Raw genomic sequence first — 17102 nt, 5'->3', positions numbered from 1 at the left:
GCACTTCTCCTCAGTGCCCAAACTGGGATGTAAATCCTTCTGATCTTTCTGTGCAGTCACTGGAGWGAGGTGCTTTCACCACGCTAATTTTAGAGATCCCAGCATTCTGCCATTAAGTGCCCTTTAGAGAAACTTGCCCACCTAAGCTGTTTATCAGCATGTCCAACCAACAAGCTGACATCAAACACTGAAGTTAAGAACCAAGAGCAAAGTACCAACCAAATCATGCAAGGTTTCCCTTCYCTTCCAACTAAGATTTGACACAAAGAAAAATGCCAAAGCGATGGAAATGATACAAGCTCTTACCACTGTTACCCTACAGAGTACCAGTCTTGTGTTTTCATACACCTCCAAGGAAACACCAATGGCATAGAAGGCTTGTTCCCTAAGTAAACCTACATTGCAGCTCTTTCAAAATTAAAAATACAACTAAGGCAAAAAACATATGACAAAACTCTCTTTTAATTTCTATCTGTTATCAACTGAACACCATTTCATCCCCTGAATTTATCTGAAAATGTGAAAGGTTCTATTTCAGTTCAAGCCTAATGCACTACTTGAACATGGTTTTCACTGACACAAAGACAAAATTACAATTAAAAAAAAAAACAAAAAAAAAACAACACCTGGAATTCCAGAGACTTCAAAACATCTTAGAAGAACGGAATTCTGGAGAGCTCTGACTACATCTAGTRGAAGCAAATGCATTTCATTCCTAATAATGAGCTGGTCTGATATTGTGAATGAAAAGGTCTTAACCTCATTAAAATGCTCTGTATGTCTAAACTGAATTGAGTTAGGCATCAGCTGAGGTATGCAATTCCCTGAACACATAAATTTTTTAAGACAGTCTGACTTCCGTGGAAGAAATGTTTGAGGGTCTTTCCCACCCATTTAGCAAAATAGAAAAAGAGAGAAATTCCTTCAAATTCTTTCAAAAAGGTAAATTTAGTAGGTGTTGGTTATGATATAAATAGTACTGCTCTTCTAGAAAATAGAAATTTCAKATATACATACATTGCAAACCTCAACAAAAAACTCTGTGTTTTTATATTAAATAGGACATATATTGGTTAAATATATTTTGATTAGTGGATTGGCAATCAGGGTGACAAGAAAACATAMAAGCCCAACAAATTCTTTAGTAGAAAAAAAAGGAATTTTTGATGTATTTCCAATTTTCATTCTTTGCGCATCTGCCCAAAATTTCATTTAATTAACAGCTCTGAGATTCAGTCTGTTCGTGTACTGACATACCAGAATCATGTCAAGAAAGCAAAATACAGAATTAACGTCTCAAAATTGCATGTAATCTTTCCAAACATCACATTTATTCCTTCCCCTTTCCCCAAAAGGGTGGTTTTACACAAACACAGACACTACCACGAAGTTAGAAAAATTCAGAAGGAAAGTCAGAATTTTTCAAGCTAGAGTTTATTGCTATGTTTCAAGACTTTTGATATCTGCAAGAAATCCCATGAAGTGTAAAGAAATGTAAGTAGCAACAATCTTGTAACTAGAAAGTACATTATAATCACGTCAGTTGTTGAGAGGTCATAAAATTTCTGAGGGAAAAGAAGAATTTAGTGCCATTCTTTAATTACTTGTGAGCCTTGTATTTACATAAAGAAAACAGACAAAAGAAAAGCATACTTTGAAATGAGAAGTCACAAGTGAATTAAAAAAAAAATATTTTGGTTACTTTTCCTAAATCAGTGCTCTAATCTAACCAAAGCCTTCAAATAGCCACAAAAATGTTACCGCTCTTATGTGTGAAGAAAAAAATTAAGAAAATAAATGTGAATTACTATTTTATGGTTTATACAGTTTAAATGTAATTCAAAGTAATTTTAATATCACTCTTTTTGGTCTAATACTGGAAGCATTTTCTGGACTTGCTCCTAAGCTTCATTCAGTGATAAGAAAAAAGGGATATGAGTAGACTGAGTGGCAYTGTTCAGTACCTTTTCCTATTTTGAATAAATGCCTTAACCCCAAATGCATAATTTCAATTTAGTTCATAAACCTCATATACCCATTACAAAGCAGAAATCAGATTTGGTGTGAAATGTGCTCTTACAAACACCACAAGTGATTTATACCTGAGAAAATCAAGAATGAAAAAAATATTTTTAGATTTTCAGGAGAATTTAGCACTGGTTTGAACACTTCCCTCTGTTCAGAAAAGAGATGGCCCAAATATCAGCCATTTTATCTCCTACAATGGGCCTGCTGTATAAAATATGTCAAATGAAATGCACAGCAATGAGAAAAAAATGCATGTGTTCTAGAGCTGTTAAATTTTCAAAATATTGCACCAAAAAATCATGGGCAAGTGATTCAGGAAAGGAATGCTGTTTATACAGATGTACAACACTAYTGAATATTGACCTTGCAGACACGGAAATGTAAAGATTGAGGTCTAGATTAATTTCAAGCACATGCAGTWTATGTAACATATGTTGTCTTGTATAATATTAACAATAAACAGCTGGAATTTTTTTTTTAAAAGGAGATGTCCCCACATTTCAGTCTAGAAAGTGAAGCAAAGGTATTTATAACACATTTGAACCCTGAAGCCTTATGTCAGAGACTGAAATATTTTGGGCTTCAAACATTATAGAAGCTACAACCAAAAAGAAGCTTCCCTGAGGATACTTGGTTGGGACTTTGGAAACTGCCAGGTAACCTACTATTCAGTCATCTCAGGATGAAGGAAAGGAACAAAAGCAGCAGAGATTCCTCTCTGGCTACATTTGGGGGAGGCCACAGCACACAGAAACCAGGTCTCCACACACTTTTCTCCCCCTTCCCTTGAAACAGGGGGCAGAGAGAGGAAGTCACAGACTGGCCCCACTGTGGAATCCCCCCCAACCCCACAAGCCATATCCACAGGATATTTAGGTGAGAGGCAGCTGAAGGGGTGTCACAATCCATCAAAGATTCCCCAGGGTGAGGCTTAGCACCACAGGATGCAACTGATCCAGAGTCTGCAGCAAGAGACAGCCCCTTCCCCTGGGGAGACATGCCTGGACATCGCTACCTGGCCTGAGCTCTATTAACCCACGGATTCTGTGCTTTGGGGGGACCTTCACCACAGAGGAAGACCAGCCACAGAGGAGCATTGGGATGCCAGTGGGATCCATGGAGCAGTGATATTCTTTTTATTCTGTCCCTGTCACTCTTTGTCCCCTCACCTATTTTTCTGCTTCTCCTTTCTCTCTGTCTTTTCCCCTCCCCCTCACATTTGCTATCAAATAAAACCCATACTACTGACTGGCATATGGTCTCGTTTGCATCTTAATTCAGGCAGAGGTATTTCTAAGAACCTTTAATAATTAGATAGCAACACCTTATTATTGTTGATTTGTCTTAAGCTTTGACCTTTGATTYTACCCTTATCATTCAACCTAAAATGCTCAGAAGCTCTTTTTAATCCAGTTATGAAACACTTTAAATAACAGGAGAACATGTATGTGGGCTCAAATTTTAATTTGCAACACGTAAGCAAGAGAACTGTATGCAAAAATTCAGAGAATATTGACAATGAGAGCAAGTCTCCTCAGCAAAAATGTGAGTTAAATTTTGTGTGACRTTCAGGAAGAAAAAATAGCCCAGACTCTGAATTGTTTCTAGAATGTCTAACTGCTAATTTTTATCATTGTTTGGTTTATCAAGGTCATGCCAGATAACTTGTTTACCAAATCTTTTCACTAAATTATGAAAAATTACAGATATTACCTTCTGTGTCTTGCATATTTGCCACTAACATGACCACTGCCATCACAGCCAGGCGTGGGACAGCTGCAAAAGAGAGAATTAATTATATAGGTGCTGGTGTGCTGCAGAAAGATTATACTAAAAGCAAGCAGGCAGTAGGTATTACAGAGATGGAGGGCAACCAAGACAGAAAGAGAAATCAAATAACTGAAGGGAAAAAAAAGAAAAAAAGGGGATGCTTTTTATTAGCTAGTCTCGAGGGAATTAATTTCATCAGTGCAGCAGGGCATGAGCAAACCACCAATGAACTTGAAAGTGCATTATACCCATTAAAAGGCATGAATTTTCTAAATTGCTAATGGGGATACATTTTACACTCAGAGCACTAACCTGAACAGCTCTTGTATGGCTGGTTCCACGGGAACTGCAGAGAGATGGAAAACATATAAAAATTTATCATCTATTACAAGTACCCCTCTTCTACAGAAAATTACCAGAAAGGTTGTGTAAAAGCAAGGGTCAGAATGAAACGTGCAAAGAGATTCTGGAGGATGAAGGTCACCCTGAGCGGGGGCCTTGAGTGATTTACTGAAGCAAGAGACGTACCTCGAACACCTTTGGAGCGTGTGCGATGGCGCTTCTCGTCTGCATCCACCTCCATCTGGGAATAGATTAGCAGGCAGTCAATGTTCTTATCCTGCATGCACAGACTATCAATGCACAGACTGATACAGTCTCTCACACGATTTATTGATGCTATTTTAATTCCATTTTATCCTGTAAGGGGAAGTTCTCCTTACAGGGGAGTTTTAGGATCTTTGTGTTTATTTAAAAACAGAAAATGCAGTAATTTCTGCTTTAAACAGGTGGTTTCTGTGCCCTGCTTTCACAGCAAATTGTGTGTAACTAAGTGCTGGTTCCTTTTTCAAAGGGATATTTCTGACATAAACCCTTCATTACTCCCATATATTCTGAAACAAGGATTCAATAGATATCTATACAATTTAAAGTTAAAGTCAAGGGGTCACATACTACATATCATTTTCCAACCAAACCTTTTAGAGTGGGAAGGAGAGGAAGGAATAATGACCGAAAAGTAGATGAAGATTCATCATTAGACTTTCAAATATTTCATGTTACTTAATATGGCATTACAATCTTTGCCAACATGTTTCATCGTTTAGTTGTGTTTTTTTCAAATTTTAGGAATGACTAGATCTTTATTCTCATTTTACAAACAGCTTGCCTATCCAGTGTAGCTTTCTGTGCAGTAATAAATATATAGAAATCTTACATATTTACCAGACGGGGGCAAGGCTACACATATTAGAATTTGGAAAGTATAATAAACACTGATCTATAGCAGTTAACGCAGGGCCACATTGTTTCTTCTGRTTTTACATGGTACAATTGCCACCAGACTTTAAAAGGTAAACTGCATAGGCTAGTGAGAGTTCAGAATTTTGTTCAWCAGAAGTAAATTGCACTGAACTGTGTTGAGAGACTGTGTCAGGGAAAATATATGCAGTATCTGTATCACCAGCTCCTCTGGCTGTAGAAGAACAGGATGGCAAGATGGATCTACAGTGCTTCATACATAGAGATGATATTGTAAAGGTCAGGAAGCACAGAAATAGACCATGGAGCTCTAGTTTCCCCAGGGGAAAAAAAATCAATCACCCTCTTTATAGCAATATCCTAGGATTGATATCTGGTAAGAATGTCATATATCTCGTGCAAAAACACGGAAATGGGCCCGAGTGACTTGAAGCTAACCCTTTAATCACGTAAATTTGTTTGGYCAGTACTTTAACAGAAATGATGTGAGAACTAACAAGGAAGAAACAAATCAAGGGTATTTTTAGAGAGCTCCCTCAACATGTAACATCAGAAGTAAAAAAACATCTCAACAAAATTCATGAGTGACAGGGATTTAGTAAAAAATTGTTAATCTCACAAGACTCTTTGCTACTGATGCAGTTCTGTTTCTTGGCAGTCATCATCTGATTCCTGGTAGGGTGCTCTATTCCACACTAAAGACTGATATTATGAAAGCTAATAGATCACCAACCTCTCTTAGGGGGCTTCAGSTCAGTCTTCTGCATATCTTTGAGTGGGTTTCATTTTTAAATTAAAACCCCTGTATTTGGGTGCGTGCAGATACATTTGGAGCATAAGCTTCCATCTTCATCAACCAATCATGCTGAGATCCCGTAAGTATTCCATCAAGCCTGCAACTSCCAGTCCACAAAAGTATGGAAGGGTGCAGCTAGATCCTTTGTTGTATCTACCAACCCTGTGCAGTTTCAGGGGTCCTCTGGCATCAGAAATGGCACTGCCTATGCTTGCCAACTGAATTTACCCTTAGGTTAACACAGCCACTACACCTTGAGGACTATTTCCTCTGATATGCTACACGATGCTCCTTCGGGCTGGATAGAATCAGTCTCCAGACACCTCTATCTGTCCTMTCTCTCTATCAACTATTGCATGAGACACTTGGCATGCCTGTAGATACCTACTATGGGCACCTAAACTGAATCTTAAACTTTATCCCACTCACAGTGTCTATCCTACATCTCGARTTCACATCCTGGCTAGTTTCTTAGCTCCAATGACTTGAGAGGCATTTGAAGCTTTTAAAGCTGCAGTATCCAAGCACAYAACAGCATCTCTGGAATAGAAAAATTACTGACTAGATGATGGTATTATTTTCCTTCTACTAATAAGAAAAAAGTACACTGTATTGTTCTGTAACTCTTGCATGTGTARGGGTTTGACAGGAGACCAGAAGTGAAGTTACTTGATCTTCAGACTAATATTTCTTTAAATGTTTGAAAAACATTATCTAGYCTCATTTGTCACCACTGAAAAAAATGCTGAAATAACTGTTATGATCTTAACCTGGAAATGCTGCCCCAGTTGTTATGATAGTCTGTGTAAATTTTTAAGGGGCAAACTACAAAACAGATTTGTCTGTCTTTCTAAACYAAAGCAAGCACTTCAAAGACACTGAGGGTAGTACACTTCTACCTACACTGACAATTATGGGAGAAATCACTAAGCAGGAAAACGCCCTTATAGGATCCACACAATCAAGATCCGGAAGCAGGTCAAAGAAATAAAAAAAAATATTGTAAAAGCTGCTGGCACACAGTGTTATTTTAATTTTTGGTGTGTATCCTACAGTCTGCTGCTTCTCCAGAAAGGCACAAATCRACTTGCCATTGTCTGTGACCTAGATACCCTGTCACATTTGTCAATATGTGTTTTGGATGCCTCTAGCTAGAAATTCAGATACCCTGAGAATTTTAACAGGAAGGATCATTTTCAGGACTACCTGCCCAGAAATAGGATAAGAAGGAATGGGCAGAAACTGATGCTCAGGAAGTTCCACCTCAACATGAGGAAGAACTTTTTTACTGTGTAGGTAACCAAGCACTGGAACAGACTGCACAGARAGGTTGTGAAGTCTCCCTCACTGGAGATATTTAAGAACCATCTGGACACAATCCTGTGCAGTGTACTCTAGGATGACCCTGCTYGAGAAGGGAGGTTGGAATASATGATCCACTGTGGTCCCTTCCAACATGACCAATTCTGTGATTCTGCAGATGATCATCTGTGACCTCAAACATCTATGCAAATTACTGTTAAATACTAKAATGCTAGAATTGCTATTTTCAATCAAGAATACTGCTTAAAACTATTAGAAGTCTCGCTTTTCCCTAATCAGTAATATTAGACATACTCATAGTGTGATACAAGTAAAATATTCAGAGACAAATATTATCATTTCTTGGAAATGTAATGAGTTTTTTTTGTATTAAAAGATTGCAGTTTAAAATATATCTCCGTGTGACTCAAGTTATTCAATAAATGCAGATTTTCAGCCCTTAAGAACCAAGATTCAAATTTCTGCAGGTAAGTAAGATTTCTTTAATATTTTTATCGCCCAAGTTTGCTCAGCATCTCTTGTTATAACATAAAGAAAATGTTATTTCTTCTACATGGAAGTCAAAATGAAAGGATTCAAAAACGTTTTTAATCTAATATCTTGAGGAATGAAACAAAATACACCAAATGTATTTCCCACATTTAAAATGCTCCTATATCCATAATCAAAGAAACATGACCTGGAAAATAGTTTATGTAAGCAGTGCATACCATCCTATGTAAGTACTTTGTGCAGTCTTTCTAAAAAACTGCAAACTGACCTTCTAATGCTCTCCTCAGAAAATAATAGGCAAAACCAAATTCTTTCTACCTTTTTTTTTTTTTTTTCCAGCATGTCGGTGTATTCCAAAAGAAATTACTTTTCTAGTAATATTTCTCAATATGACTCCTGGTAATCTGAATATGTTTTTTATAAAATGGATATGTTTTGTGAGACACTGTTTAATCTATTTGGTAAATGGGACATATATCAATTACTTCAGCAGACCCCAAGTATCTCTGTTGTATAACACTGTCTGCTTCAGCAGGTCTTCCTCTGCCCTAAGCAGACCAAACCTGAAATAATAACAATATCTGAACCTTAGTTTATGCCTTACTGATCATAATTTTGTAAATTAATTGCATTCTAGGATAAAATGCATGTATTTGTGGGTGAAGGGATAGTATTTGATGGCAYTTAGCTCAACTTTAACAAGCCTTTTGACAGAGTATTGTGTCTCATTATGACTACATTTGCACAGTCACTTCTTAAAATTTCAATCCTCTTTATTAAATGTTGTCTATTACTGCTATTAACAGAGCACAGTAAAATTCAAGATCTTGATTTTGACAGAAAACCTATATAACTCTCCCCAATACATTTAATGTACTTGTCCTTATTTTAAGATCTACAAGACAAAAGAGACAAAAAACTGCAGGACACAAAGTTACTCTAAGAAAMTACTGGAATGCTTAAGGAAAAGTTAGGCAGAAGGGAAAGCAAATTTCCTCTCCTTTAAGAATCTTTTCCCCACAAACTGTGGTACCTTCAGATGGACATCTGAAATTTAGTTCAAATATTTTAGAGCACCCTTTTCAGGAAAAGGCAGACTTTATAAAAGAATTGCTGTATTTGAATATTCCCCTTAGGAAATTACCAGCATACAACCAGAGCAGAGTTCCAGGGGGAACTCGGCAAAGATAAAAGTTACAAGTTGAGGGTACAAAATACAAAGCAAGTGAATAGGCACGTGGACAAATTAATGACTAGAATATAAATTACTCCTTTGCCCTCTTCCACTTGTGATGAACACACAAAGCTTTCATTAATATCAAGGAAAATCCTGCTTGCAAAACTGTAGGAAAATACATCCTCAGGACATGTTCTGAAACTTTGAGTAAGAGTCATTCTCCTGCTGTAATGCACAGAGGGAATCTAATCCTTCCATTTTCAGATCAACAGGGCAGGCTGCAGCCAAATCTGTGACACATGGCAGAATAAACAGAATTCTGGTAAACTCACAAATTCATATGTATCACCATATTTTTTGTGGGGGAATACATCTGGGATTCAGTGAAGTAACCAGAAGGGAAAACGGAATCCTTWCAAGTATTTCTCACTGGCCTCAGATTAGAGTGGAAAAGGCCCAAAGTGCACACAGGTCATTTGAGYATCTTTCTCTTATTACCTTTTTTTAATCTTAGAAATGAGGAATGAGAAAATAGTGTGGAAATTAGAAGAAGAAATAGCACTGGATCTATGGCACTGCTTTCTTAGGAGTGAAGATATTCTTTCATCAGWCTGTGCCTCCATAAAGATACTTGGATTTGCTCAGTGAATAGACTTTGGGGCATGAACCAGAAAAAATAATACAGAGAAATCATTTGGACCTAAAAGAACTGTAATTTCCTTGTCATGAATAGAAGAAGCATATCATGATACTTTTAAGTGGGGAAATAAGCAACTTAAACCTTTAGGAACTTCAAAAAAAGAGTTCTTGAGGCTAATTCTCTGTATTGTAGGTGATTCTGAATGAAATTTGCACTAAATTCACTGAATTTATTCTAGAAATTCTGTTAGCATGGGGTTACCTCCATAAAAATAAAGACGTTATAGTATTTTTTATCCAATAGTCTTAGTTGCACACAGAATGATTATGAAAGATGTGGTTTCTTACTCCTTCTGTCTGGATGGGTGTGTAGTTGTGTGCATGATTTTTGTGTTCACRTGAGTCCTCTGAGTGTCTGGCTAGAATCTGTGTGAGCAGCCATGCATCCATGCATCTATGTATATGCACATATAGTGTCTACAGGTGCTTTGTGCAGATGTGCTTGCTCTAAATGACTCTTCAGCCTTACTGGTTGAACAGGGACTAGGATCAGCAGCAACTTTGCCTCTCTTCAAGTTGTTGAACAGGGCATGATTAATTTTCTTCTAAAAATCCCGTTCCCAAACACTGTGTGTTGAAAAATGACAGATATAAGGCATCAGAAAGGCTATTTTTCTAATTCTAAATTTGAAGTGTGGCAATTTGGTATATTTGTACAGGAACAAAGGAAGAAAAATAATTTAGCTTGTGGCAGACCTAGATTTTTCATAATATTACAGAAGAATATTGGTTAGAAGTGTGTTTTCTTTGATTTTGAGAATCAGGAAGCCAACGGGACTTACTAAAATACGAAGGGTTGCATTTCACAACATGGGGCTCACAGATAACACGAAATGTTCCACACTTCCACTTTTTGGCTTAAAACCCAATAGCTTTGGGAAGGCACTCAAGGCAGGTGCACAGTCTCTATTGAGTAGTCTAGTTCCACCTTGGCACACACATGTAACTTGTCCTCACACACGCTCTCTGCATGCAAGTCCTGAGGTATAATGTGCTCCAAAASACAGGTTTGCATTTCACTCCTAGGATTTAACATCAAAGATTAATTTCATAGAAGCCGATGTCCTGGACAAGCACCAAAACTGAGAAACACCTTTATTTAATACAAATCTTAAAAGTATGTAAAATGGTCATTTGAGCACAAMGACCTAACGATGGTTTCCATATTTCTAGCTGTCTAATATTTAGTGYGTCTGTTTCTCTAAGCACCTGTTTGATTAGCTGAAAGGTACCTACCAAGGAAGGGCTGTAAGAGCCCTAAGAGTCTTTTAAGTAACTCTCATTCCATGCATTAGCACTAACCATCTTTAGATTGTCATTAAAATCCTAAGAGAATAAAGAACAAACCAAATATGTGACCTGCAGTAATACTGAGGAGCATGCAGTGTACTACCTATCACCACTTGCAGAAATAAGACCAGCCAACAAACATTCACTGAAATTCAGGTCAAAGTGGTCATAAGTTTACARTTTTAGCTTTATCTTTGAATGTCTTAATGACTGTAATCACAATCATGCTGTGTTTCAACCTCTTTGTTGCCTTGAATCACCCACATTCAGGTCAGGCCTAGGGGCCTTTCATGGGGAACAACCTCCCAGAGCTGTGCCTGGCAAACTGCTTGGAAAAGAGCACACTGCTCTGAAGAAATATAAAGTCACTGACTTGTTCCCACAGTWTAGCCAGAAGCAGAGTTGAAAGAGTTACAAGCTCTTAAAAGCTGTAAAACAAAAGATTATTATGGGAAATAAGAGGGGSAAAGAAAGGCTTCAACTACCCCACTCCACCTGGCAAATTTCACTTCAGTTCTGCCACAGGCTCACCCTGCCCTCCCTCAATGAGGGAATAGGGTTTCTGAAGTAAAAATATGATGTCTGTCTGCGCATTTTGGGTTTTTTTGGGTTAGGTTTCACCCCCCAAAACTTACATATATTATCTAAGTCTGTAATGAATTGASGAGACTTGATTTATCTTTGACTTATTCACCCTTTCAATAAGGAATKTATAGAAAGATATACTTTCCTGAATCCGAGGAGAAAACGAATAAGCAATTTAAACATATTGTTTAAACAATTGCAATTGTAAACAAAAGCAATTTAAACATACTGTCATGGGTTGTTTCTCACTGAGAAGAGTACACAGATAACATACGAYATAAAATGCCCACAACAAACTTCTGTGTAAACCATTCACCACATCCACAAATTGGTATTAGTGAATACAACCTGCACATGTGCAATTTGTGTTCTTAAGAAACAAGGATACTAGATTTAAAAATCTCATTTCTAGCACCTCAAATTCAAAAATATACCAGAACTAATACACATGCTAAGGTTTGTGGATGCATTACTGCTTCCAGTGTAGAAAACAGTAGTATTTTCACTGGCACTGAATCAGACTGACAGTTATGGAGGACAGCTGTAAGCATTTTGGAACAAAACAGACCAAAGCACCACATGAAATAAGCATTATTAAAGAGATGGGACTTGTGGGACTTGTGTTTAGGGTTTTGTTTAAACACAAATAAATATAACCTAGTTCTAGTAGATATGTACCATGCAAAAGACAAGTATTTCAGATCATGAAAAGGACACATTTATTAATTATATCTTCTTTTTAATTCTAAAAGAAAACTATGTAGGCCTTGCAGTTTTGTAAACTATCAGTCTGCACACTGAAAACAGGATAAAAAAGAGGTAAAGAAACCTCTTAGTCCATTAAAACTAAGTAAATTGCTTTTACTATTGCTATCAATAGCATCCCTTCTTCCCCATTCACTACTCCACAACAATGAAARCTCATTTCTGTTTTTAGGTTTTGCTAAATAGTACCCTTGCATTTGCTGTCTAATCACAGCAATGGGGAGGGTACCATTTCAGAACTACATGGTATCAGAAGTGTTTGCTGCTATTAGTGTGCAGGCCATTATGCTTTTCAAAGGGTATGATATAAATAGCTTACAGCCATTAGAAATGCAACAATTAACTGATAAATTAATAAGACAGGCAAGCAAAATATCAATCATGGCCCTTCTAACATAATTAGCATAAATTACACAGGATCACAGATTACTGCAGTTGTTGCATAAAACAAGAGCACCTACTTCAGCTGTTCAATAACTTGAATACTTTTAATACTATACAACACAGTACTCGAAACATAAAAAAGAGACCACAAGAATAATGAATATTCATTGGTAATTTTCTGCCCAAAACTTGATTATAGCAATTTCTGGGGCAAGAGAAAGAAAAAGATGGAAAAAAGTAAAGAAGAAACACAGCCCAAATGGACAGGATTTTGTAGCATAATGTACAGTAAACTCCAGATATCTTCCTAGAACAGAGATGACAAGTGTAGTGATAACTACTGCCTGGTGATTTAGTGGCCCTACAAGGCCTGAAAAAGTGCTACATTAAAGCAGGGACTGTTATTACCAGCACAGTTAGCAATTTCAGTGATTGCATGAGTTTTAGAATGCAATTAAGCTGGCATAAACAGTGCCCCTTTAACTCCTGGAAAGAAAGGACAGCCAGGAAGTGATTTTAATTTATTAATATATATTTATTATGTTCTTCAATTTTCTTTCATTTCTTGCTGTCACTCTGCCACCTGTAAATTCTATTATTAAAAATGTGGAATTTTTAAAGCATATTGAAAAGCATATTTAGTCTTACAAGGTACAAAAGGGACTTCCTGCTTCAGATTCTTATGCTGCCTGCCGTGGTTTCAAGATCTAGAGAGAACTGTGGTTRAATAATTCAAAGTGGTCAAACAAGACCAAATTGGTAGAACAATACGTATTCTGCCCTCAGTTAAAATTTTGCCTTCTGACTCAAGTTAATACAGTTACTCACATACCAGTAAGAGAGAATCTCATTAACTCTGTTCAGGTTTGTATGCTATGACGATAAAAGAAAGAAAACTAAGACTTTCAAAATTACATCTCTGCATCCTTAATGTCAGTTTTGTGACATACTGTCCTATTATACCACCAGCCCTGCAGGACCAACGGTGTAAAGATTTAATCTCATTGATTCATGTTGTAAAGATGGGAAACTGCATCATTAGGTTTTGTTTTGACAACTAGGTGAAAGGACTGAAGTGAATTCTGCATAAAAAGAGGTCTCTTTCATCTCTGAGTAACAAAGATAAACCTAAGAAGATTTATGGAAGTATGCATGTGCATTATTTTACATACACTCTGAAAGACTTGATCTGATGCAGGACAAAGAAAGTGTTGTAAAGTGTAGGTGCCTCCCCATTTCCCAGGCTTCTTTTCCTCCCAAATTTCATGTTAAATCCTTAACATGAAATGCAGGATCTGAGGCAGCATTTCTGAGGAGACAATATACTTTTAATATAGTTATTATGCTGTCTGGGTGAGAGAATGTTTCTTGGCAAGTGCAAAGAAAGCCATTTATGCAGAAAAAGCATTCTGGCTCCCAAAGACATTGAAACAGGATGTCCAAAGTTCTGGCTGTTCTTACCACCTATGGGAAAGGAACAGTGCCAGCAACAGGATGCGAATCTGCCTTTATAAAATTTGCAACAGCAAAAAGGCTCAGTTCTTCTAATTTTTGTGATTTTATAAAGTTGTGACAATTTTTTGATTAAACCAATCACTGGCATGTCTGCAGACCTTCAGAATAAAAAAGGTCAAAACTGTTCAAAGACATATCAAAATAATTAAACAAACACCACATATTATAAAGGTATAATGCAAAACTATCCCTCTGTGCTGTACATCCTTAAGAGTTGACACMTGATACAGGTATCACATACCAGCATTATATACACAGAGAATGAAAATTAAACTCGCATGCAAACTCAGATGTCATAAATATAATATAGATGTACAAATGAAAGAGTTAAAATACTTGAAAATATGTGTCTACCTAATAAAATGAGAGTCCACATCAATGGCTGAAAGTCACGGATGCTTGCTTTGTATATTAGAACACWCTGGTCTATAATGAAATATAATATGCAGATCCTTGAGCTCATGTCATGTCCCAYTGACGTAAAAACTGAAACATATTTATCTGTTTATACTGTAAGTCTTCTGGGCAGGGCATATGTTTGTACAGCATTTGGCAAAATGAAGTTCTGGATTGTGATTGCAGTCCATATGCACTCAAACATTACAAGCAGTACAAGTATTTACATGTGCATGTACATTCACGTTTTCAAAGCTGAGCAGGAGTATTTAGCCTAACAACTTCCTAACACCAATGAGTAAAGGTAGGGAATGCATACTCCAGAAGTACTTGAAAACATCCAACTGTTTTCATGCAAACAGAGAAGAAATCCACAAAAAAAGCAAAAAAACTAGATGGAGATTGAGTGAAAACAAACATTAGAACTTGAGCACATTCAGCACTGRAGTCCCCAAAACAAATACATGATCCAGTTGGAGGAAATCCAGAAGACAGCCATGAAGATGATTGAAGGACTGGAGAATCTCTCCTAGAGACAGTCTAAAGCACCTTCCAGYGCCTAAAGGGGCTACAAGAGACTTGGAGARGGACTTTTTACAARGGAATGGAGTGACAGGACAAGAGGGAACAGCTTCAAACTGAAAGAGGGTGAATTTAGATTGGGCATTAGGATGAAATTGCTCACTATAAGGGTAGYGAGGYACTGGAACAGGCTACCCACAGAAGCTGTGGCTGCCCCAAYCCTGTGTTCAAGGCCAGGTTGTATGGGGCTTTGAGCAACCTCAYCTAGTGAAAGATGTCCCTGATCATAGCCAGGGAGCTGGAACTACATGATCTTCAAGGTCTCTTCCAATGAAAACCATTCCACGATTCTATGATATTAGAATTACTTGAAAACATAAGAAAAAAAAACACTATTGAGAAAATGAGTTGCAAAAGACACAGTAAAACAAATAGGTTTCTCAAAACTGAAGAGAAAAAGATGGATGATTAGCAGAAACCAAGGCAGGAATTGCATCTTCACAGCAAATCATGGAATTATGTAATTTTTTTTTCCTTATTCATTGTTCATTCTCAAAAGAATTGAAACTGCAGATCAGAAAAATATCACAAATTTTTAACAACCACTACATTCAGACATTAWCCTGGAGATGAAATCAGAGCCTTAGCATAACATTACACTTCTGCATGTGTTTAAAACTTATCTTGTCCTATACYTATCATTTTACATTTTTACAAGTTACAAATTCAACTCTCAGATCAGAGAGCTGTTAGATGAAAATGGTAGAAGTCTAGGATAAATAAACACACTAAATGTGGAATTCAGCAGCAGGACAGACAACTAAGAGTATCAGACTGTTTTTGATTAATGTTTTTTGGTGATTCTTGTTTCAAGAGATCCTCTAGTCTGCTACAAGCTTCCCAACTATATATGGCATGCAGAGATCTATACAGTTACCTGCTCTGTCTTACTTACAAATTAAGTTGTATGACAGCAATTCTAAAAAGTGAGATGCAGGTGAGTCACTGTAGTTATACCACACTCCATATTAGATCTTACCCAGAACATTCTCCCTTTTGCTCAGTTTTTAATTTATTATTCTGCTATGAGTATAATGAAACAGGACTGGAAACGACCAATATTCATAAAGATCAAGCTGAGGACAATTCCAATATTGCATCAGACTGTGACCTGAAGAGCCATTTCCACTGAAGTCAAATGAAAACCCACTGACTTATGAGGCCAGGATTTCATCCCCCGTGTCTAACCCAGAGTTTCCAAGCACTACCTGGGGCATATCAGTATCTCTAAGTAGGTTATCAGATATTGTCTTTAATTTTAGGTAACTATAAATGCTTCATTCAAGCACCACAGTGCATACAGGCATCTCATTGTGTGAGATATAATAATATTTCAGAAGCTAACAAAGATTGTGAGCTACTCACAATCAGGATTCCTAAATTATAAAAAGGATTGAAATCAATCTTACATGAGTTTCCACCACCAGCACTGGCACTCCCAAACCTTCAGAAAGCATGTTTCAGCCTCCTCCAATGAATGGACTGGATGCAGCACTGCAAGATTTTAAATACATAAGTTTCTATCCCTCTGTTTTGCTTTCCAGCTGTCAGCACTTTATGTTAAAGCACTCAGGCTTCTCTTTGCAACCAAAACACCTACAAACATTATCGTCTAATGGAAAATTATGTATTTGTGCAACTGATGCCACAAATATCATCCTTCAGAAAATCATCTAATATCATTAACTACCRTTTTGTGACAGGWTGCTTTTCATGCTTAATTCACAGAWGAAGAGTCTTTCTATAAAATCTCSATTYTCCTCTTCCAAAGTTCTCCAAAACTGATCTACAATACCATGCTTATGGAATTAGCTGACTACCTACAGTATGCAGTCACAAATCTAAAGCTCCATCTAAGTAGATGCTATGTGTTAGTGGATGCCATCTTGTGTTTGCTATTGCTGAGGTGGCTCCTAGAGCTGAAAACCAGGCAGTAGGAAATTAAAGGTACAGGAATTCAGATGTAGACTAAAATCTTCATATTTAATCCATATTTTCAGCAGTTTTATTCACACTTATTTGAAATCACTGAGGACATCT

The 17102-nt window shown here is 37.0% G+C and overlaps 1 protein-coding gene across 1 annotated transcript in view; it reads right to left on the bottom strand.

Moving 5' to 3' along the window:
- MYT1L (myelin transcription factor 1 like) overlaps window positions 1-17102 on the bottom strand; it is a 216919-nt gene that overhangs the window by 126312 nt on the left and 73505 nt on the right. Inside the window, exons 2-4 of the mRNA XM_057371820.1 lie at window positions 4327-4381; window positions 4111-4144; window positions 3742-3804 (exon numbers count right to left, since the gene is read on the bottom strand). Of these exons, the coding sequence (XP_057227803.1) occupies window positions 3742-3804; window positions 4111-4144; window positions 4327-4381 (152 nt within the window). The remainder of the gene's footprint in view (window positions 1-3741; window positions 3805-4110; window positions 4145-4326; window positions 4382-17102) is intronic.

Source organism: Malurus melanocephalus, unplaced genomic scaffold, assembly GCF_030028575.1.
Source record: "Malurus melanocephalus ecotype Western Australia unplaced genomic scaffold, MMel_1.1 scaffold_6, whole genome shotgun sequence".
NCBI lineage: Eukaryota > Metazoa > Chordata > Aves > Passeriformes > Maluridae > Malurus > Malurus melanocephalus.
Note: the sequence above shows the minus strand (reverse complement) of the source record. Positions and strands in the feature narration are given on the sequence as shown.